Source organism: Corvus brachyrhynchos, unplaced genomic scaffold, assembly GCF_000691975.1.
Source record: "Corvus brachyrhynchos isolate BGI_N302 unplaced genomic scaffold, ASM69197v1 scaffold194, whole genome shotgun sequence".
In the NCBI taxonomy this organism is placed as follows: Eukaryota; Metazoa; Chordata; class Aves; order Passeriformes; family Corvidae; genus Corvus; species Corvus brachyrhynchos.
In genome coordinates, this window is record NW_008237890.1 from 1,414,650 (window position 1) to 1,439,734 (window position 25,085).

Genomic DNA, 25,085 nt, shown 5'->3' on the forward strand with positions numbered 1-25,085 from the left:
AGCCACAGCCTGCAGAGTTATACCTTGCGCAGAAATTGTTGTAGGAAATGTTAGCTGAAGACAAGCTTTTCGCTTTTTTTTAGTGAGGTGGGTGAAATAAGGGCAATTAGAACTGAACAAGATCTTGATAAATTACTGAGGTAACCTGGAAGACAAGAGGTAATTAGAGAAAAGTGCAAGATACTGAAGCTAGGATACAGACAAAGGATTCCAGGCGGAGCAGTCATGTCAGCCATTGCTGTAGAAGAGGTCCTGAAGATTATTGTCCATGTGCTACACTACTCATGGCAGTGTAATCACATCTCCCCAGATGTGGGATAAAAACTAAACATGCTTTGCCTGACATCAGTGAAGATCTGTTGTCATCGCAGTTCAGAGGGGAGAATGTGGCCACAGATGAAGTCAGTTAGGTGTAAAAGTTGTGGTTGTTTAACTGACTAAGAGTCTACATATGGAAAATGTCAAAAAAAGAATGCGATAATCTGGGTTTTTTTATGTTTATCATGCATAAAGTAAAAAGGAACAGGCTTAAGAAGGGAATCTTCATGTTAGTTGTAATGAAAAGCTCCCTAATGGCATGGGTGCCAAAGAGCTGGAAGAGATTATTAGGTTGCTTATGGAAACTACATTTTGCAATGAAATTTTTGAAAATGTGTCAGGCACAATTCATTAAGAGTAAGATATATTTTATTTTACTCTGTCTTCATCCACTGATATAAGCTTAACTTTCTTTTTTATTTATCTGGATAAATGTAATTCTTTTGAGATGCTATTGTAATTGACAGGACCTTAGTAAAGGAGAAATAGCAGTTTAAAAAGAAAGGGGATTGTGTCATGCATGGTCATAGTTTTCAACAAAAATAACTGTTAGATGACTTAATATATATCCCTGTGCCATGGCTTGGCTGAATTCTACTGCCTTGCTGTGTCAGACATCTTCCTGTCTCCCAGGGAATGCTATTGCTGATGAAGTAAGTATGGAAACAGGGAAGCGTGAAAACTGCTTGTTATAAGTGTTACTGTGAATATGACTTTGAGTTTTGGCAGACACTAAAAAAATACTCAAAGATAAGCAAATGTATTCATTTTAAAATATAAATGAGTGTGAACAGGCTTGGGTTTTGTGTAATATTTATCCATGCAACTATAATTAATAAGCAGCTATGCCTGAGTAGCGACATACCCTTCCAAAAAAGGTGATCCATCTTTTGGATGTATGTACCAAAGGAAGCATGGTTAATTCACACTAACGTGAGGTTTTTCCTGCAGTTTCTTGAAGTGATTGAAGTAGAGAAGTGAGATTAGGGTTGTTGGTTTCCTTGAAAGCAAGGGGAAACATTTAGTCCAGAAACAGTGAATATGACATATATTGTTATGAAATAAAATGCATAATCTCCACAAAAAAGCTGAAAGATTAAGTGAACGTTAGTGTATAAAGCTTGCGAATTATATGGAGATGTCTTACTTCATACAGATACCGGAAGAGAGAAAACTCTCTTGTAATTCTAGAATGTTATGGAGATTTTTTAAGGAGATGAGCAATTTAAAATGGTCTAAGATTTAATTTAGATATATATAAAATAATATGCTTATGAAATTATTATTTAATGCACATACAAATGACAAAATTACTTGTTTAAAGGATTTGCAAAGGAATAATGAATCAGAGACTGGATACCTTCTAAGGTGATGCTTGGTAATGAAATATATTCTTATTTTTGTGTGTAGGCTGACAGCAGGCACACAGGGATACACAGACACTCTCTTTCTCTGTGAGAACACAGCATCACAGTATCATAGAAGAGTTTGTGTTGGAAGGGACCTTTAAAGGTCATCTAGTCCAAATTCCCTGCCATGAGCAGGGACATTCTCAAACAGATCAGTTTGCTCAGAGCCCTGTATGACCTTACCTTGAATGTTTTGAGGGACGGGGCATCCAGCACCTCTCAGGGCAATCTGATCCAGTGTTTCACCAGTCTTACTGTCAAAAAATTTTTCCTTATGTCTCATGTATATTTAAAACCATTTCTCCTTCTAAAATGTTTTTCCCCATTTTTTTATAAGCCTGCTTTAAGTATTGAAAGGCCACAGTAAGGTCTCCCCAAAGCCTTCTCTACTTTTCTCCAGGCTGAACAACTCTCTCAGCCTGTCTTTGTAGGAGAGGTGCTTTTGGAGCGCTGGACTAGTTCAACAGGCCTATGTCCTTCATGGATAATAACCTGGGTAATAACTAGTGTCCATGTGATTTTACTGCCATCCATGGCACATAGACATTTTAGGAATATTAGTCTTTGTAAATGTCAGGTCCTATAAGTTTTCATTAGTTGTAGTATGTTGAAACAGAAGTTAAACTAATAGCCATGTTGCCTGCATATTGGACATGCATATATTGCAATGCAGACATGATCAGCAAAATAGTTTTAATGGGCTTTAAACCTGTGTTCCTACCCACACAGGTTTGTTATGAACACTGGTAAAATTTTCTAGTTCTTCAGGATCTAATTTGTTATAGCTTGGGTCCAGTAGACAGTGAACAAGTACCCACCATCTCTGTTCACCAAAGATATGTTTATGTTTCTTTTCAGAGGAGACAATATTTGATTCCTGTAGGTCCTGCATAAGGGTTATCTTTTTATAGCATGTAATGAGGATATTTAGAGCCACCTTCTCTTTTGTCGCAGCTGCTTTAATTTACCCTCATTTTATAATTTTTTTTTCTATTTTTTAACCTAGTGTCAAAGCTCTGTAGTTAGTATGTAAAGATTATGACTTCTGTCTCTTCCTGTGCTATTTTAGCTTAATTTATTTGTAAAATTTCCTTAGGGCCTTGGATTCTCAGTCTGGTTGCATTAGTAAATTACACAGCAGATGATCTAATGAAAATTTTCCTTAAAAGTGAAACACACCCATTAGAAGCAGGAAAATGTCATAATTTTTCAAATAGCAAATTTCGAAGTAAGGTGCCCTAAGAATGTCAAAGCTCATAAAATAGGAGCAAACTCACTCTTTATTTTCCAAAGCAGAGAGTCAGTCAGCTGAAGTATTTTTGTGGCCGTTGTAAAGAAAGTGGGTCAGATTAAAAAGAATTTATGAAGGATCCCCTGAACTTTTACATTTGAAAGTGGAGAATGAAGCTTTTTCCCTGCAAAGATTTCTGATGAGTCAGACTCATGCTCTTTTCCCCAGTCTGCTGTTGTTATTCCGTGTCTAAATTGTAAAGGTTCATGCTTTGCAGAACTGCTGTCTTGGTTTAAGACAGCCCTTAAAGAGGTAGACGCTTAAAATGAGTTACCTCCTCTTAGTTTCAACCAATCTCTTTCCACCCATAAGGAAGAATGTGAGTCGATACAAGTGAAAAAGTAACAGTTTACTAACAAGCAAAAGAGCAACAAGCAAAAAAACCACCCAGTAAATAATCACTAGATAGAAAATCGCTCATGAACCCCTGGGAAACAAAGGGAGACCCAAAGTGGTGGAAATAGCATTTCCAAGATGGTGCCCACCACGAGTGCTCACGTGGCTTGAAAGACAGAGGGAAAATGGCATCAGCTCTCTACCCCATGACAGTCGACTACGCTGTCCAGGAGACAAAGGGAAAGGTGGTGGTGATGCCTTGAGGTTGGCTACCTAAAACAGAGACTAGACAAGAATAAGAGAATAAAGGTAGGTATTTATTTGAAGGGCCTTCAAAGGTATGGCCTGGGCAGTCAAAAGGCTATACCCAAGATGTATGCTGGGTCACGGGTTCTTCACACTTCTATAAGTTTGGTTCATTTGCATATCAGGGTTAATTCTCCAATTATAACCTCAGTTCATGATGTGATTACCCAAGTTTTTCCCCCATTTTAGAGGCTTTTAATTTACACATTTTGAGGCCTGGTGTCCTTGAGGTGGAAACCTAGAGAGGTTTGTTATGTCTAACCAGCATGAGAGAACAGCAGCTAACAGGCCACAAGAAACTTCAGAGTTATGCACTAGGCAGTACAGGATTTGAAAAATATAAAAGTTAAAACCTAAGGCATCGGTGGACAGAAAGAACTTTCCTGGGAAAGCAGAACCTCATGGAGCCACTCTAGTGGCAGATGAGTGCTGGCATGTGTGGGGTCAGCGCTGCCACCTGCTGCTTCCTCCTTCTGACCACTGGGCTCTGCTGGTGTTGGTGCTGATGTCCACCACACTGCACAAGTGTTGGAAGCAGGGAAGACCCAGTCTGTCAGATGCGGGGTGACCTGGCCCGTGGGACAGGTTTACAGAGATCACTCTGATACAGTTTTTATTGTAAAATGCTGATTTTCCGAGTGGCTACTACTGTTTTAAGCCTGGGAAAAAAAAATCCAACAAACCTAAACCAACCCTGGGAAGCAACCTCCTCAGAAGAGGAGCCTCTGCCTTCAGCAAAGGCTGCCAGCAGAGAGAGCTCCCTGCCTCCTTGCTCCGACTTTAAATGAGACCTTGGCAATGCCCTCTCTGCCATTTCCATTTTCTGGCTGCAGGGTTTTAAAGAGACAGTAACAAATTTTGGGCACCGAGACATCTGGAATACAGTAACATTTTGTGTTACCGTGACAACTGCAAATGATTTTGAGATCAGATTCACAGGAAGTCCTGCATGGCTCCTTTTTTAGGAGATTGTGGTATTTGCCTCTTCCAGAGTGGCTGTTCCATTTTAGGTACAATTTTCTATGCTGCTTGGGTCATTTATTTTGTTACTCTCATGTAGTCATGGAGATATATGCCCATCCATTTTTACTGTTTTTATCTTGCATCCCCAGTTGTCACATATAAAATCAACATATTGGACCCAGTCTCTTAGTATCTCACTATGACAGTGACCAAGCTGTGTTTATAAAGATAGATAACACTGGTAACAATAGGTAACATTGAGGGTGATAAAATCAGCCAAAGAAAGAGCTGAAGAAACATGTTTTCCCTCTGCTGGTTTGTAAGCAAGATTCTAAGGTGAATCAGGTTGAGGATGATGCGGTACTGTAAGGTAACTCTGTGGTTGTGCTAATGTAGTTTTCAAAATTCCAGGTAATGTTAAGGATCTGCGTACAGTTTCGTGATGTGTTTTTTACATGTAAGTGCTTGCCTTTCAGAACTGGATGCCAATTAGGATAAAATTTTCTGTGAATGTACTGGTACTTTACTGGAAGCTGTATAGTTCTGAGCCTTTAAATCAGGTTCCCTGATTTAATAGTCAGTGTTTACTTTTAGAAAGGGAAATGTGATCTGGAAAGTATTGGGTCGCATCCTAAGGTTGTTGTGGATAGAATAACGAACCTCAATTCTCTTCTTTAAAATTCTACAATAGTATTAAGTATTTAAAAGGGTGCTCCATAAGAGGATGTTCTGTTCCCCATGGTTTTGGTTGGTAAGGCAAAATTTTTGTGCTTAAATAGCAAAGAAAATCCAAGTGTCACAAGAAAGCATTTTTTTGATGGTTAGGAAAGGTGTTTTTCATAGGAAATGTAATACTGCATTCAGTTGAATTTCTGCAGATGTTTGTAGTCTTCATCATTGAAGTTTTTAAGATAAGATTGGACTGGAGTATAACATAAAGTTCTTGGGGTTTCTCTTTATTTCTGTTTTTGTTTGGTTTGTTTGTTTGTCCTGCAAGGGCAACTTAAATATGGGGGTTCAAAAGACGTGGTCTTGTATAGGTGTACAGTCACAGAATATCTTGTCTCTATTTTGTGCATTTGGTTCTTTTAGAGGAAAAAACAGGCGGGAGGAAAAATAGCTAATGTTGGAAACAATTTCTCATCAGCTCCTCTCAAGGGACAAGAGGAAAAAAAAGAAAAAAGGGAAAGAATAGATTCAGAAATGGAGGACACTGAAGGAGTGAAGGGTTGGAAAGAATAAAAGACTGTATCTGTTCAAAAGCTCAGTTTTAAGTAGAGGTAGGAGAAGTCGTGTTTTTTGGCATATTATCTGGGAACCACTGAACACCTTGCTGAGTGCCCTGAAAGAGAGGAGTAGTACTGAAGATCAAAGCAGTGAAGGTATACTGCAGGAAAAAGAAAAACAATAATTTGAGCTGGATCAATAGCTTATGGGTCAGTTTCTCAGTAACTTCTATTAAACTAATTATATGCCATAGTATTTCGTTTTATCTTTGTAAAATGTATGGCAGTTTCCAGCCTTTCTATGGCAGTACTGATTAAAAGTGTTGGGAATTTTTTTTGGTTGGTTTTTTTGGTGTTGATTTTGTTTGGGATTTTTTTATTACATTTCAAAGTGATTCTGTCACTTTGTAAGTAATAGTCAAATATCCTTTTTCTTTAGGTGGTATGAGTTGTTTCTCTTTTTGTTACTGTATCCTTTTCTCCCCTGCAAGGAAATGCTATGCTTTCAAGTGGCAGCTTGTAACCCAGTAATTAATTGCATTAGCAGTTTGCTTATCCTCAAGATCAGATGAATAAAACTGATTTGTAAACCATCATTAAAGCTCACTTTTTTCTACTTTATTTTTATTTTTAGGAATGTTGTCTCTGCAATTTGAGAGGTGGTGCATTAAAGCAAACTACTGACAAAAAGTAAGTAATATATTCTTCAGGACTGTATGTGCTTATTTTAGACTTTATTCTGAGTCCATTCCTATGTGCAAAGCATTTGTGAACCTAATTACTTGACAGTGTCCCTTTAAGCTGAATCGTTGCAGAATTAAAATTACTTCTATTGAAATGTAGCACTGGCATTTTATTAAATAGTTAGATACTAAAACATACATTTGTTTTAGTATTTGCACACACTTGCTTGTTTCAAATTTTAATCTGCTGGCCTTTGTGCAAAGAAAGTAAATGAGAGCTCATTTATCATTGTTTGCATGGTCAGGTCTTATCAAACAGCAAAGTGTGTTCTTCTTTGCTCCTGAAAATTACAATATAATACCTTTGAACTTCTAAACCCAGTATTTTCAACAAATTAATTTTAATCATATTGAAATTATTTTCAATTCTGAAGTTTGGGGGCTTTTTTCAAATGCACTTCTATCACATACTGTCAAAAATACTGTTGTTGCTGACATGCTATTAACAGCATCAGGATTTTTCTCTGTATCTGGGTGACAGAACACTATAGCAAGTAACCCTAAGAGCTAAAGTGGAAAATGTTGGAGCTTGATATTTTTTCAAGCCCAATAGCAGAATAGTCTTTATGCATTTTGAATTATTTCATAATTAATTAGCTTATCTTAGTAGCTTAGCAATATCATGTAGATCTCTTTCTTTCATGCTTTGGAATGCAGTGGTAAGACATGATCTAGATGCAACATTCTTTTTCACTAACCAGGAAAGAATTTATTTATCAGTGATTTGCAGCTGATTTCATGACCCTTGTAAATCATCCAGTAAGGAGAAAGTTTTTTGTTTAACTCAGGCCATATCTTACCTTCAGAAAACATTATTGTGGTAGACATTTTAATGGAGATTTTTCCCAGTACATGAAAATTCTCATCTGATTTTTAGTTCTGTTTTAAATACCCTTAGATTTGCTAGTTGCTTTACTTGCTAAATAAAAAGAGAATGACAAAAATATTATCTCAGTAGAATTTATCATGCCCTTTTGATATTTGCTGTCGGTAGCTTACATGTTGCATCTTTAAAACTATGTATATCATTTTTTGTACATCAATTTAAATTTTTTTCAAACGTCTCATAAGATATATTAGTAGAAAAATCTACAGAGGTTTGCATAAAGTCACTTTGCTTGTATAATTGTATGTAAAGTTTTTGGGTTTACATTCTATTACTCTGTGGGTTACAGATTTATGAAATGGGATTTCTGTAAAAGCAGTTTGGCTCTGTTTTTCATATTTTCATAACATGAACCTTATTGTTACACATTGTGGCATTTTAATCTATGTTTCAGCATAAGCTACCATTTGGAAATTTTGAGTTTTCAGAAAAGTATGTTACACGTGTATCTTTTTTCTCCAACATCTGTAAAATCTAACATGTGCATTCCCTTTGCTCCTTCTTTACTATGTGCACACTGATTAGAGATACAGGAAGAGCATGAAATGCGTTTAAAAGCTAATGGATCAAACTGGTATGTGTTCATGCAGTAAGCAGTTTGCCATATAGGAAAGCTGAGATTCCTTCTTTTCAGCAGAGCACAGCAATTGTTTTGAGTCTGTTAGGTTGAGAGATGTCAGGGTATAAATGTTTAGTTGAAGATTGACTGAAGAGGCATTTTATTTATAGCATTTCTGTCTCATAAAGCTTAGATGGTAAGACAATGTGGTTTAGCATGTGAGCACGTCACAATGAAAAGAAAAGGCTGTTAGAAAAAGTTTTTTTAAAGTCTCAAAACAGGACTCTTTTCTGTAAGTTAAAACATGAACAAACTGTCACCATAATAAAAGGATGGATCTGCAAGCATTATCAGTTTTTATTTGGCCTGCACTGTATAACTTGCTAATTGATATGTCATCTTTATGTACAGCTCTTACTTCACACTTTGACCAATACAACTTCAAAGTCACATGACAGCAATTTGTTTGGTCCCTGTGTGTTGTATTATACTTCTGCAGATGTTTTTGTTAAAGATGACTTACTGAAATATTGCTGTTCTAGTGCAGGAAAGAGAAATTGTTTCTGTTTGCTGCATCACCCTCCATCTCCTTCAGCTTCAGCCCACATTCCTGTTAATCTGCTAAGACACACGTAATGTGTGTCTTTTTGAAATGTACAGAAAGTGGATGGAGGCAAGCATTCAGAGCTTACAGAAGTAGAGCAAATGGGGTAATGAAAACAAATGTACAGGGAAATGACAGGGAACAAGGCAAATATGAGTCAAAGAATGGAAATGTTTTCCTTTTAAGATTTACTACTTGTCTACCCCAGAAAGATTTTAGAAGTAGCCTCAGAAGGCTGCTCTTTGTTAATAAAAGTGTCATTAGCTTCTCTTTTACTTCAGGAAGTACACAATTTTAGCATTAATTTCAGACTTTTAAAAGTTTCTTTTAGCTTTTCTTTTTTTGAGATTCATTTATCAAAACAGGATTTGGAGTGCTTTCTGGTGGATATAGGAAGCATGTAGTATCATCTGACAAACGTCTTGAAGTTGCACTGAAGTCTTAAATGTAACACTGGTCCTAGGCACTTGCAGGTGCTTTTTCTGCTAAAGGAGATCCAGTTCATGTTGGGCATTGCACTGGTGGCTTGATCACTTTGCTGCTTGTATGCCATTTTATCTGTAGACAGAAGGTCTTGGTAGCATTTGCATTTCATTTTGCATTTTGATAGATACATGATTGATCATAATTATGTATGTTGCATTAAGACTAGTTTCTCAGGTTTGAGTAATGTTAATAACGAGTAATAGATGCTGTAGATGATAAATTACACAAGAACCGAATAGTGTGATGTTTACATATGTACCTGAATAGCACACCTACAAAAACTTCTTACTTAAAAAGTAAAACATACTTAAAATTGTTGCAATAAAACCTCAGTCTGAAATTTTATTTACAGAAAGTGGTAGTGTTACAAGGTTTGTTAAAATGTTTTAAAGAAGCTTAAGAAAGCCTAATAAGCAAGTAAGTACAGATGGGTACCTTGAAGAAAACCAATCCAAATCAAAAGCAAAAGCCAAACACACAGCAAGCAACAACTTAAGCACTTGTGTTTCTATGGGTTTTTTTGGTGGTATTTTTGACTTGCCACTTTTCACAGGTGGGCACATATAATGTGTGCAATTGCCATCCCAGAAGTCAGATTTGGTAATGTCACAGAGCGTACTCCGATAGACACTAGCAGAATACCTTTGCAAAGATTAAAATTGGTGAGTAGTATATTAATATATGCTCCATATATGCATTGCTATTAAGGTATTCCAATATTTGAAATGTATTAAAAATCTGAATTGTGATGGTTATTGCCAGGTAAAGAGCAGTTAAGTTATGTTTAAGGTAAGAATTAAATTACCAGGGTTTTACAAAGATGGACGTTTTGAAACATAATGGCAGTTATAGTAGTAACAGTGTTTGGTATTCTGTTAAATGTAATTCAAACATGTTCTTCCCCAAAAGAAGAATAACAAACTTGACCAGTGTCAACTGTGAAAGTTTCATTTTTGGAGCTGTATTGGTGATGAAACCCAAATAGATTGGGAATACTACTCAGTACATGTTTGTGAGGTCTTTTTATTATTGATTTTTAGCTCAACTATTTATGAAGGTAAAAGGATGTATGATATGTTTGTTACGTGGTACTTCTGCCATTAGGGTACTGAAAAATATGCATAAAACAAATCACACATTAAACAGGGTCATTCAAGAACACTGATGTACTCAAGAAGAGGATATGCACAAGTGCAAAATGCATTTTTTTGCCATGTTATATGATAATTACTTAATCTGTCAGTGTGTGCATGACTGTGATGTTGTCAAATACAAAGAAAGTCATGAGTGGCCCATTCAAAGTTTCAGAGAAAGTTAAGTTTTTTGGATCACTCCACACTGTTTGCAATGTGGTTCTTGGTCTACCTGAACTTGTACTCACTCATTTCACACTATTAATATTTTCATTCTATTTATATTTAATTTCATTTTATTCCATTCATTATTTTTGCCTTTTGTGGCTGTATGTCTAAATGTGGAAACGCAGCTTGGAGTGGTTTAAAATTGATAGCCTGTCCTTCAGGTGGTAATCTGTTTTGAATTATTGTTCAGAATTTTAGAAACAATTGGTTTTCATGTGTCCTTTTTAAAATAATTTTGAAAGACATATCTAAAGAGTGTATATGTAACATAAAAATGTAAGGTGACTTGGAAATTGTTAATTCAAGGATTGAAAACACAGAAATCATGGAAACATTGTTGGAAATTACCTCTAAGATCATCAAGTCCAACCTTTGACTGAATAACACCAAGCCCACTGGGCATACCTTATCTCAATGTGCCATATTTTCTCATTTTCTGAACACTTCCAAGGGATGATGACACCATCCAACTTCCCTGGGGAGGCTGTTCCAATGCTTAACCACCCTTTCAGTGAAGAAGTTTCTCCTGCTATCAAACCCAACCTCCTCTGGGACAGTTTGAGACCATTATGTCTTGTCCTACTGCTTTTTGCTTGGCAGAAGAGGCTACCATGCCTTCATTTCAGGCAGTTGTAGAGAGTGATAAGGTTCCCTCTGAGCCTTCTTTTCTGCAGCCTAAACAGCTCCAGCTCCCTCAACCACTCCTCACAGGATTTGTGCTCCAGACCCCTCACCAGCTTCACTGCCCTTCTCTGGACATGCTTCAGCACCTCAGTGTCCTTCTTGGAGCACAGGTTTCAAGGTGTGGCCTCACCAGTGCTGAGGACAGGGGAACAATCCTTGGCCTGATCCTTCTGGTCACACTCTTGCTGATACAGGCCAGGATGCCATTGACCTTCTTGGCCACCTGGGCAGGGCATGGACAGGACTCAGTACTCAGCCTTGTTGAACCCCACTGGCGTTGGCCCATTGATCCAGCCTGTCCAGATCCCTCTGCAGAGCCTTCCTGCCCTCCAGGAGATCAGCACTCCCACCCATCTTGGTGTAATCTGCAAACTGACTGAGGATGCACTTGGTCCCCTTGGCCAGATCATTGATAAAGATATTAAAGAAAAGTGGCCCTGATTCTTGAGGACCACCACTGATGACCAGCTACCAACTGGATTTAGATTAGTTAGTTAAATAATTAATTAATTAATTAATCAGATGTTGAAATGTATTCTCTGGACTGTCCATGACTTAAAACACTCTAAGACTAACAGGAGCCTTTTGGAGAAGGCTTGAATTAATTCTAAGTTATCAATTATGAAGGTGTGGAGCCAGCGTTTCTGAAATTACATGATTTACAATCCTAGGTTATTTCTGCTGACAATGAAGCAATTATATTAATCAGTTATGAATAGTTGAGGGATTTTTAGATTTTAGATTTTGTTCTGTTTTTTCCTTCAGTGGTATTGCTTTTAGTCCTTAGTGCTTTTTCAGTTCTTGATCCCTTCTTCAATTTAACATGACATTGAACCACTACAGATTGTATAATACTGTATGTAAGCCTATGGTGTCCTGCAAATATGTGAATGTTTAGAAATAGAATATTTGCCTTCCTTAACACTGTTTTTTAAAGAAGAAGAGTTTGTATATTTGTGTGGAATCTGTGTTGTGAAGAAGGAACTCAGCTGAATACAATAAAAATGAGAGGCAGGGTACTTTATAACACTCATAAATGTAGTAATGCTGCAGGTAGAAGACAGCCTTTCTGTGAGGGAAGAAGGCACCACAGTCCTGCCCTACTAAGCCACCTTTCCTTTACAAAATTTAAAATGTGTTTTGTTGATTTTTTTAAAATGAGGAAAATACAATGGAAAAAACTATAAAGGAATAGATTATGTTCTGTCATGCAGCCATACCAAAATTAGATACTACACTGTAGGAACAAATGTTTCTAGTTTTTTTAAACATTTTCCATCCCTGTCCTCCCTCTTCCTCCCCCTGAAATAGTAAGAAACCCAAATAAGCAGAATATCTACTGTTTTCAGAGACCTGTAGAGGAGGAGCTGACATTTTCTTCAATGTAGCATCTACGAAGAAACACGAAAGGAAATAAAAAGCCAATGTTTTATTTTTTTACAAATTAAGAAACATCTGTGCAAACATGAACATGTTGGTAGGCTGTTTTTTTTATTGCTTTGCTAGTTGGTGTAGTGCTTGCTGTTATATAGTTTCAATTCACTAGAAATTTTGGGTTGAAATCAGTGTGTTTCCTGTCTTTCTGTTATTAAATATTCAAGATATACTCATTCCTTCCAGAGTAAAACTCAGTATTTGTATCATACTAATAGTAGTTCGTAGCTTAAAATTATTTTATTCAACTGTTTCATGTTTGCAAATCATGGGGTTGTTATATCTTGCCAACATGTTTTCATATTTCTCTAGCATTTTCAGTAGGTTATGTGTCATGTACCATCATTGTTAGAACTTACATGACATTGAAATTTTCATTAAAAATCAAAACTTTGGAAAATTCTTCCTTAATGCAAGTGGATAAAATAAATAGAAGATTTGGCTGCTGTGGTTTCCATAGGGGAAACAAAGAATGTGGTACACTCTGGTGAAATCACTTCTATTTTAGGGGTGTAAACCCATGATATTGTTGGACTTTAGCTGACTTCTCATGTGAATACAAAAGGCCTCCTAGGCAACCTCAGTGTGGAGACCATGCCACAGAGATGCTGTAGCCTGTAGTTTCTCTATGTTATATCTGTGAATATACCTTTTCTCTTCTTTTTTTTTTTTCCTCAAATATATGTGAATGCAGAAATGAGATTGTCCTGGTCTCCTTTTGTCAGAGGGTCAGGCTTCTTTCTTCTTTTTATGGTGGTCACATCCATCAGACACCTTGAGTTCAAATAGCCACATGAAATGATAATTTGTAATTACCGAGCTAGGAAAGAAAGAAATTGAATATGGACATTTAAGTACAGGTTCTAAAATGAAATGGCCGAAGGGATGTACCTTACCATATCACACATTATAAACCAATATTTTGCATAAACTACAGTATGCTAGCTGTTTTGTGGACACATAGTTCAGCTGCTTTCTGTTCCAGTGGTCTCCACATTTAACAGCAGACATGAGCTACTGTGAAAATAGGAAATACACAAATGCTCACTTAAGTGCTTTTAATCACAGTGAAAATGTTAGGAGCAGATAAAAGAGAGGCAATGTTGCTGAGAAGTGATGGGATGCAGGGGCACCCCACAAAATTTGTCTAAATGTAAATGCAGAGTTTTAGCTGATGACCAGTTGGAAAAAGTATGTCATTTGTAGAAGAATTCATGCTGTGAATGAGTGTGGTGTCAGCTTCCATCCCAATGCTGTTAAACAGTATCTAACAGTTTACCCAAAGCAGACAAAGCTTAGATTTCTAGCTGAGTTTAGCTTTATTTATTTTATTTTTGCCTTGTTCCATTTGTCTTTAAGTGTCCAAGAGAAGCTTGGTGTGTGCTTATGCTTTTAAAATTCCATTTTCCTTGACTATTTATGCATACGGGGCCTTGGGTCAGAGAAAACAAACTGGATTTCTTTGTGTGTCAAAGTCAATGATAAAACTCAATTTTGCTTTGGGAAGGGAAAAGCTTTTCCCCAAGTACCTAGATAGTCTCTGTTTTCAAAAGTGTTAATTACTCAGCTCTAATTATAAATATGAATTATAGCTGCATGAAAAAGTCTCTGGAGATGAAAAATTCAGACTGACCTCTCAAATATCAAATCAGCCTTTGAAAGAAAGTTCTCTCTTGTCTGTTTTTCTGTTTTAATAAAACATAGGACTTAAAACTAGAATTAAATAAAAGCCTTTGCTAGTATATGGCCAAGGAATTCAAGCCAACAGGAATATTGAGCCTAGTGTCATTCACCCTTGCCAGGAACATGACTTTTAATGAATGTAAACCTTGTAAATAAGAGTGTTTAAATGTTTCATCTGTTACAACAGAAATATTTAAATAGAATCATTAGCATCTGTTCCTAGACCTATGTATTTTGAGATGCCAACTCTAAAATCGTGTTTATAATAGAGTATATATCAACTTGATAGTGAAATACATTATCTCCTTTTGGTATTTTTTATGTTTTCAAATGCTTGGGTATTGGATTGACTTTGTCGTTATAGGCAGTCACTGCAATGCTGTACTGAAACATGCACATACAATGCTTTTGTTTCTCTATCTTTAGAGTTTCCTATTATTTTTATATTTGAAATACTATTTCTCCAACAAAATAGAGGTAGAAAATGAGTTTTGGAATAGCTGAAGTTGCCCTCAAGCTTTTGATGACCTCAGATTTGTATTTGACAAGTGAACCGAGTATAACCACAAGTGTACTCTGAGTGAAGAACATTATTTTGAAAAGAAATCTACAGTGTGATGATGACTGATCTACAAGCCTTTCAGTATCTGGCTGAAGCCATAAAGGCTTTTTAGAAGGTTGTACACTTTAAAATTTGCACCTGAAGGCAAATAATAGTGGCTTGAAAGCCAAAGATTATAGTATTGAAAGGTACATCAATTCTAAAAATACAGAGGTTTCTCAGTGGTATGGCGCTGAAGAATGGAATAAAAGCAAAAATTTGTATGAGCTTTTAAAAGAATGGGCACATATTCTCCTGCCTGTCATTCTGTTTTAATGATTAAAAAGGATTAAAGACATTTGAGGACACTGCTCATCTTCTCTGTTCTAATTTGTAATGTAATTAATTTGTTAAACTACAGTGAGGTAGTAGAACTATTGCAGCTGTGTTTGTGAAAAAGTAAAGAAGCACTTGCAGTGATGTATGCCACTGTTGCTATCTGTTTCTGGTAATACAAAGAAGTATTGATTACTTTCAGTGTTTCCAAAAATATTGCTGGAAGGACCATTGAGTAGAATCATTATGCCATACATGCAATCACACATTAACTAGATCATTGCGCACATTCACAGGCAGTGGGACCAAAATAGACAGAAATCTTGAGCCAGACTTTAAGATATTTGCAAATTGTTTTTAAACTGTTAATGAAATAGCTTTTAGTAGTATGCTTGATTTTAAAAATGTTAAACTAAAAGTAATGCAATAGTTGCTAACTGCAATATAAAATTTATTAAAAACATAGTGACTCATTGCCATAATGTACAAAATAGAATTTACTGTATATGATTTAGTCACAGTGTTCATAAGATTTTTAGTAAGTATATTAAAAGAATATAGTTTGCTGGCTGTATAGTACTTACTGTCAGAATAATTTGCTACAATGTGCAGATCCTATTGCAAACTGTCAAATTTGTATCTTGCAGTGGTACAGTACTATCAGGTCTTATGAAAGATATGGCAAATGTTAGAAATGCATAACTATAAATAGTGTCTGAAGACATGAGCAGAAAGAGACATAAACATGTCTGCAGATGTAAGTGTAGTAACTGTCAAGGATTAAATGTGTCCAGTGTATGCAGAATTTAGAAATCTGGGAGAAAGAAAACTGGCACCAGATTTGTATCTGTAAGAAAAGAATTTGCAGACACCATAATCCAGGTAAATTTATCTCTGATCATTACATGCACAAGTTATGTGCATGTTTTTTGTTTGTATAGTGATTGAATGCATATCATATTTTTAAATGTAAATTTAAAACTGAAAAATTCTTCCATTATTTTGTATCACATCTCTGTCGGGCTAGGGACAATCTCAAATATCAATTACAGGCTGATGTATGAATAGGTTGAGAGCAGCCCTGCAGAGAATGACTTGGGAGTACAGGGAATGAAAAACTGTACACAGGCCATCAATGTGCACTTACAACCCAAAAAGCCAGCAAGCCAAGTGCATCCTAGGCTGCATGAAAAGCAGCATGGCCAGCAGGTCAAGAGAGGGGATTTTGCCCCTCTATTCCACTTTTGTGAGAGTACTCCCAGCTGGAGTTACCATCCAGCTCTGGGGTTCCCAGCACAAGAAAAAATAACCTGTTAAAGTGGGGGCTGGAGCACCTCTGCTATGAAGACAGGCTGAGAAGGCTGAAGCTTTTCATCCTGGAGAAGAGAAAGCTCTGATGAAAACTTACTGAGGCCTTTTAGTACTTAAAAGGAACTTCTAAGAAAGACAGGGAAAGATTTTTTTTTTACTAGGACCTGCAGTGATGGAACAACCAGCAAGTGTTTTATGCTGAAGGAAGGTAGATTTAGATGGGATACAGGGAAGACCTTTTTTCTTACAATGGAATTGGTATAATGCTGGAGCAGGCTGCCCACAGAACTTGTGGATGCCTCATCATTGGAAGTGTTCAAGGTCAGGTTGTATGGGGTTTTGAGCAACCTGGTCTAGTGGCAGTGGGGCTGAAACTTGGTCTTTAAAGATCCCTTCCAACTCAAACTGTTCAGGGATTCTGGAGGGCATGAAATAGCAGGGACTGCCAAGGAATAAAACTGTAATGAGGTGACACTGATGTGTCTCGGAAACTGTTGGGGTTTTTTTAAATGTGTATAATGTTTATATAGTCAGTAGCACAGCAAAATTTATTCAAAACTGCTTTAGCCTTACATAAAATAAAAAGGTAAATTTCTGGAAGATTTTATAATACAATTTTATGGTGTCATAAATCCAACTGGTAATAATTGCAGTGATGCTCCAGTTAAAAATACCTTACCTGGACACAAAGGTGATGCAAGATTATGGAAAAAAAATTTCTGTTATAAATACACATTTTAAAAACGGTGCAATATTCCCTTTCCTGCAGTCAGTGGGCACTTTATCTGACTGCCATGACTTTTCAGATGTGATGAAGAATGTCTTAGCAACTACAGCAGCCAATTTCATCAGGACACTGGGATGCATCTCACTGGGTCACATGGACTTGTGTATGTTCAGGTTCCCCAGGTGGTCTTGAACCTGATCTGCTCTTACACTTGGAATGACTGCAATTCCCCAGTTCCTGTCTTGAGGTTCAGGGACTTCAGAGATATGGGAAGAGTGATTACTGATGAACACCAAGGCAAACAAAATTATCGAGTACTTCACACTTTCTTTAATCTTCCGTATCTGACCAACATGCCTGTAGAAGCCATTGTTACTATTCTTTGTATCCCGTGCCAAATTCAGCTCCAGTTATACCTTAGCTTTCCCAATCCTGTCTCTACACCAGATAGCACTTCTCTTTTCTTCCCAGGATACCTGTCCCTGATAATATGTCCTGTGCTTTTCCGTCTTGTGTTTCACTTTGGCCAGGGTATTTGCTGAGCCATGCTGGTCTCCTGCCTTCGTTGCCTGAATGCTCACTGGTGGAACTTGAGAGCTCTTGGGCTCTAAGAAAAATGTCCTTAAAGATCTGACAGTTCTATTCTGCTCCTTTTTCCCTGAGTGCAGTTTTCCAGAGGGTCCCATGTAGTAATTCCTTAAACAACTAAAGCTTAGGCTCCTAAAATTCAGGGTACTGACTTTAACCTTTCTTTGGCCCATAATGCTTGAGATCATGAATTCCACTGGGGCATGATCGCTTCAGCCCAGGCTGCCACTGGTCCTGACCTCACCTTTTAGTTAATCTGTGTCAGTAAGCAACAGATGCAGTAACACTTCTCTGTCACCTGGGTTAAGAAATTATCCTTGATGCTCTCCAAGAGTCTCCTGGACTGCTTACATCTTGCCGTCAGTCGGCTGGAATGTAATAAACACAAACCGTGAGGTTTCCTTTGTTGGTTTGGCCTCTGATTTTCGATCACAAGCTCTTGACCTGTTCATTGCTGTTTTTCAAAGACAGGTTTGTGCAATCAGTCCATAGAGGGCAAATTGCCTGCCCCTCCTTCCTTGCCTGTCCCTTCTGAACAGTCTGTAGCTATCAATTGGAGTGTTCCAGTCACATGATTTGTCCCACCAAGTTTCAGTGTTTGTGGTTAGATCATAGCTTTCCATCCGCACAGTCACTTCTAGCTCCTTCTGATTGTTACTTATGTTACATGCCATTTCATAGATTTGATGTGTTTTGAGGACAGAATGATGAGTAATTGATTAATTAATTGCTTGTACCTAATTGGAAATAGTACAAAACCCAGTTCAGTGTGAATTTTTAGCTTTCAGTGGTTAAATTTGGATTTTTAGTACTTCAAACTAATTTTTTCCTGTTGTTTTCCTCACTTTAAGTTCTCTGCCACAAGGCACTTGTGTGGTGATCCTTGGAACATTACTGTGAGACCTGTTCCCTGAAAGGAAAAAGGTCCAGTTCAGGTTATATGTTTGAGAGCCTGTCTACATGAAGAGATACTGGTTTTCCTTGAGGAAGCTGACTGCTATTTGAAATAATATTTGTAAGGAGCTGCTGAAGAAAGTAGTAAGTTGATTTGCACATCAAATTCCAGGGATTTAAAGTAACTCAAGTTAATGTTCATTTTAAAGAGAAAAAATGATGGCTGAGCTGCTACCTTTCTTTAGCTTTTTTTCCATAAGCTGAAGTAGCTCTCTGGGAGCTTTCTATATATGCAGTTTCCAAGAAAAAGGATAAGGTATCAGCTTTAGATGAAGTTTTATTAGTGGAAAAATAGCACATTCTTTTAGAGACTAGTGATTCATCCTGCCTTTTTTTACACTGTAGCTTTTATAACATTCAGTTTATTTCATGCTGCTGTTTTGTTTGGGATCCCACTGTTACCAGAAGAAAGTATGGTTTCTTAGACAGCCACCACAGCTTGCACTAGAGATGAGTGTGTTAAGTGCTTCAAATGACAGAGAACAGCATTTTGTTTCTGGAGCAGTGGCATATTTTCTCTGTACGTGTGAGATCATTTGCTAGGCACATCCAGCATGTTTAACCGTGTGGTCTTCAGGAATGGCTGTGTGTTGTTTTCATTACCAGCAAGCGTTGCATCTGTCTTGTCAGCTCTGAACTTAAGCAGCTTACTTATTCCTTGCACCTTATCGCAGCAGGGCACTTGGCAAGCTGAGAGACTACACTGTCCAAGTCTGACAAATATAAGTCTTAAAGCAATGTCAGCATTGTAAGGATGGCACTGCAGCCTCCATCATCTTCCAATTTCTCCAGCAGCCTGGAGAATTTACAGAGTGACATTATGACAGAAAATTCTCTTGGTGTAGAGTCAGTGTTACTCTCTGCTTTTTTCAGCAGAGAAGGGGCTGTGTCCATAGGTTCTGTAATAAAATCATATATAGATTGTCATGGAGCTCATAAAATGAGTAATTAATATGTTAAGTTCATTAGTTCAGAAAATTTAACTTGATGAAACTGGGCAGATACAAGGGCATAGGAACACAAGCAGAGAATGTAGAAAATATCCTGGATTTGAAAAATTAGATATTCCTCTGCTTTTTTGCACATCAGAGCAATAGTAGGACATTATGTTCTTGAGCAAGTTCACATCAACTTGACTGTAAATAAAGAAGCCATTCCAGACACAAACTTTGTTTTAAAGAATCTCTTATCCTGAGGAAGAGATAATATACAGGAGCTTTAGTCTTTAATATGGTGTCTCATGTTGGTCATCCCCTTAACAGGAAGGTAGCCATCTATGTTATCTTTCAATGTTAAAGCAACATGTTCTCCATAGAAATGATGGCTGGAGAAAGAGAGTGGAACACACAGCAGAAAAATTCATGTTACCTGATACTATCTGATATTCAGCTAACCGTCTGGTCTATAGCTTGTTGGTTTTCTTCTACAATATTAAAAATTAATTCCTTGATGATAGAGGAATTACAGTCTCGCAGTAGGGCAGCACTTAGATGATTTTGGAGAAATTCCAGATTTCTGACTAAGAAGGCTTGACTTATATTGCAGATGTCCTTTTGGTTGTGAGCCTTTTGTTTTTTGACCATCATGGAAGAGTATTTCTATCCTTGTGTGAGGTGGTTGATTTTTATAACTGATACCTGCTGGCTGGGTATTTTCACTGTTATAACACAGTTTGCAGTGTAGATGTAGCATATTCAGAACTGTTAATAATGCCTGTGCACTTTCCAGTTTGTCATAGTTTCAACACACCCCATCTATCTGAAAAAATCTGTGGTCATTATGAAAGCTGCCTTTGAGATAACTGTCATGTGTCTTTTTCCCTTAGGAATTTTCTGTTTGCAATAATCCCATCTAGTTCTTTAACTAGTCATGGTAAAAATTATCTCATTATAGCAAGTAGAAATTGGATAGCTTTTAAATAGAAATTGAGAATTTGCAGCTCTCTACTGGGTGTGGTTTGTTAAGTTAGTGGAAAACTTAGGAGATGAAGGTTTGCTGAATGTGTCTGCCATCCCTTACAGAGTCACAGAATTATTTAGGTTGGAAAAGACGTCTGAGATCATTGAGTCCAACCCTTCACCAAACACTATCTTGTCAACCAGACCATGGCACTGAGTGCTGCATCCAGTCTTTCCTTAAACACCTCCAGGTATTGTAACCTCACTGGGCTGTACGTTCCAATGTTTAACAACCATTACCATGAAAAAATTAATTCTGTTGTTCAACCTGAACCTCCCCTGGAGCAGCTTGAGGCTGTATTATCTTGTGCTGTTGCTAATTATGTGGGAGAAGAGGCTGACCCTCACTTGGCTACAGTCTTCTTTCAGGGAGTTGTAGAAAGTGATAAGGTCCCCCCTGAGCCTCTTTTTCTCCAGGCTGAACAACCTCAGCTCCCTCAGCCGCTCCTCATTGGACTTACTCTCTGGATACTTCACCAGCTTTGTTCTGGACTTGCTCCAGCTCCTCAATGTCTTTCTTGAAGTTATATCTTTCTTAATACAGGAAACTGCAGTTTAGTTATTTGGGTGCTGTCTTTCAGTCTGTTTGGGTGATTTCCTTGTTTATACAGCACAGTAGTTGTGACTAGCATACAAGCAGGCATCAGAGGAGTACTTGCTTACCAAATATTTGTATAATTCAGAGCTTTTTGCTGTCCTAGACAGCTTCTTGTAAATTACAAACATTTGTTCCAGTATTGCCAGATATATGTGATTCAGCCCTTTTTCATCATGATTTTCAAAATAAGTGGGACGAAATGAAAGCATAGAGATTACAAGAGCAAGTAGGCAACATAGACATAAGGAAGATATACTGGATGTTTATCCCTTGCTATCAGATTACTTTAAAAGAGGAAAATTAAGATCAAAGTCCTTGTCAACCTGAGTGTGATAAAATAGTTAGTGAGCAGTCAGTGGGATGGGATTATGGATGAGACTTGGTAGACTTCCAATGTGTCTGATCCATATGAAAGGAGGGTTGATGTTGCAAACTGATTTTCTTCTTGTTTTAGATCAGAAGGCAGGGATTGATCTATCACTCAATATAGAAACTTGAACTGTAGAGCACTTTGTAAGCAAAGCAGCCAAAGGCTAAATATTTTTGACCTCAGTGATTATTGTTTGAGAGACAAGAGAAAACTTCAAAGTGCAAGTGAACACTATATCTAAGCAAAAGAAAGATGCATAACAGAAGTACACTGAGAGGCATGAGTACAGTCCATGTAGTTTATTTGGGGTGGCCAGAGCCATAATTTTTGAATGATTTAGTTTCTAAATTTTTTGCTTTCTTCAATACAGCAAAATCTGAGAATAAAGTAGCTGTACCAGAAATGTTTTTATTCTTAAATTATCATCATAACATTTTCAAGTATTACTTAGTTTTGTTAATAGAACTAAATACATGTTAATGAATAACATCTCTGTGCAGTACATTCGATTTTCCACTGTCACTATGAGAACAGTAGTAGAAGTGGTAAAATGGGGATGTCATAGGGGATCTTCTTGGCTTGCTGTATTTGTCTAGCTGTTTGAAATTCAGACTTAGGGAGCACTGTGTACTGATGACACCATAAAAGCCTTCTTTGTTTTTTAATCTGTCAATAACATTTTTCTTTACCTAGTGCATGTGATCACCCACTTAACTTAATCTAGGTATATAAACCACACTTTTTGGGTCCTAAAGATTTTATTATGCATCATATAGTTGCCTAAATGTTGATGACTGTCAACTGAAAAACCATTGAAGTAATCACCCACTTCTTTTGCTCTGCATTTTGTCATTTTGCTGTTGCATAACGATAACCCTCTATGGTATATTACATAGCCATTGCTTTGAAGTTTTCATGGGCTGGTGATGAATTTTGTGTAAATATGGTAACCATTATGTTCCAGGTGGCTCAAAGGTATTGGAAAGTCCCTTCCATATCAGTAAGATGATTTTATATTAAAACTAGGCTGAGTTCTTGTATTACCTTTTGTTTGCATGTAGATCTTTGATGTAGTTCTCTACCAATCAAGAGCCTCTCAAACAGTTCTGAAATGAAGGATATCCACATACTACTTTATCTATCCTCTGAGGGGTGAAAATTCTGAGTATGTTGTTGTAGTAACCCTTCCCCTTCCCCTTCGCCTTCGCCTTCCCCTTCCCTTCCCTCAACTTCCCCCTTCTCCCTCCCCTCCCTTCCTCTCCCCTCTCCCCTCTTCTCCCCTCTTGTTTTTATCAACTCAATCTGGGCAACAAATTTTGATAGTATATGCTTTCCCTGAGAGTGGAAAGTGTTTAGGATAGGAGGTGACCCTAATTCTTGCCTGAATAAGCTGGTCCTATAAAAACTGTCTTCTGTGCTAACAGGTTCATTGTGAAAATTTTCACTATGCACAGGTTTATGGAGCTGAGCTTAGGTGACAGTGCCGACCCTTGGTCAAGGAAGTACTTGGGGTCAAAAGAAATTAAACTTGTGCAGGTATTCTGTAGGAATGACTTTAAGGAGTAAGGAATGCCCATAATGTACTTTTAGACATGTTTGAGAGCTTACCAACATCTCACCTAATGTTTTTTTTGATTAGTGTTTTAACTGAAAATGGAAACATTTCTTAAAAGCCTGGGATTTTCTTTAGAGCTGTATATAGAGTTTTATGTTATGCAAAAATGTAGTGCTTCATGGAAATAGGGGATTATTTTAAAAGGAAACAGAAATACTTAGTTTAAATTAAAACTCAACCTCACTTCTTTTCAGGCTTTTAAAAAAATTGAAACATTTAGCTTAATTTTGGTTTATTTTATTTTTTGTGATTAGAAGGTTCATGTCTTTCATTTAGAAATTATCAAAATGACAGTTTTCAGTAGGTGTCACATTCGAGAATTGTTTTTTATTGTGTTTCTATGTCACTGATTTCTGTTTCATAGGAACTTCTTGGTATTATTTAGATTTCTTAGATAAAACTTCTCTTAGATTTAAAATTTTCCTGCTTTCCTTAAGATTTGATTGGAAAGTCAGAATACTTCATTGCATAATCCTGAGATCCCTCAAAAGCAAAAAGAGGTGATGTTGCTAAATAGACCAAACAGTTTTACAGATCCACATATTTAACTATGAAGAAGGAATTCACAATGGTGATCAAAACAGCCTAATTCAGTGAAATTTTAAGAATAAGGGGATTGAAGAATAAACTATATAAATCAAAGTATTTTCTAGACTGACCGCCTGTGTGAATATAAAAATAAGTTAATATTTTTAAAGTCAGAGTAGCATTATACAGTCTTTTCCTCTTTTAGTATATGTGTAGACAGTAGGATTTGTTTATTTTGTGGCAAGGTTATAAAGCACAGAATATTTCTATATGTATTGCAATTCCTTGGTAGATCTTTATGCTAAAATAATTAGGAGGGTGAAATATAATTCTCCACAGCAGATCACAGCTTGTAACTTAGGGAAGGTTGGGAATGCAGCACTTAGAGCTTTTGGTGAATTATCTGGCTTCTGTACTTAATTTGCAATGAAATTTCTTCTAATCTAAAAAGAAAGCTTCAAACTTTTCAAATATCTGCTAAATGGCACATCTTAAGCAGTAAACTTGAAGAGAGAACAACTCTAAATAACCAAAGCGGTAGTTTGTGGGTTTTGTTAAAAAGTCTTATTACAGTGTTTGATAAACCAGTTGCCAAGGCAAGCTTCTCCAAAGCTGACCAGGTCCGCAGTGGAGCAGCAGATCTTGGTACCCAGCAGGGTTTTCTGAGGCAGGGAAATGCCAGAGCATAGAGAGACCCACATGGATCTGGCAGCTCTCAGGAGAGACAAGGTCTGGGCATTGCCACATGAATTGTGGCCACCTCCATACATCTACAAAACAGCCTGGGAAGTGCAAGTTACCAGGGAATGGCGCAGCAGTTAATGCAGAGGGATGCATAGTAATGGTGTTGACACCATATCAGTTCAGACGGTAAGTTCAGTTGGTGGTCCTCATCCTCCTAGGAGCTGTTATGCTGTGTCATTGTCTTGGTTTGAAAGACAGGTGTCTGCTAAGGAAGGCAGAAGCCTCCCTTGGAATGGCAGATGCGACCCCCTTCCCTCTGAGTTAATATAATTTTGAAATCACAGGGCTTTCAGGCAAAGATGTGGAAAATAGGAAGAACAGTTCTTTACTATTATATATCTATATGTGTATAACAAGCAAACAAACAACAATAACTATGGCAGTAACAGCAATCACAAACCCAGTGCCAGCCTTCTCGGCTGTCGGGCCCTTTCCCCTCGGGTGCAGTTCCGCTCGCAGCCGGCAGGGGCGCTGGCGGCTCCCGGTGAGCAGGGCAGGTGCGATGGTTCCCCCGCGGCTGCAGGGG

General features: G+C 37.4%; 1 protein-coding gene across 7 annotated transcripts in view; it reads left to right on the forward strand.

Moving 5' to 3' along the window:
* Window positions 1-25,085, forward strand: part of KDM4C (lysine demethylase 4C) — a 280,048-nt gene that overhangs the window by 151,155 nt on the left and 103,808 nt on the right. For 5 of the 7 annotated variants that reach the window (XM_017732833.1, XM_017732834.1, XM_017732835.1 and 2 more), the window contains exons 15-16: window positions 6,484-6,539; window positions 9,681-9,789. In XM_017732833.1, coding sequence (XP_017588322.1) covers window positions 6,484-6,539; window positions 9,681-9,789 — 165 coding nt within the window. Of the gene's footprint in view, window positions 1-6,483; window positions 6,540-9,680; window positions 9,790-20,767; window positions 20,805-25,085 lie in introns of those variants that run through there. The other 2 variants (XM_017732837.1, XR_001861543.1) reach the window with 2 other exon arrangements.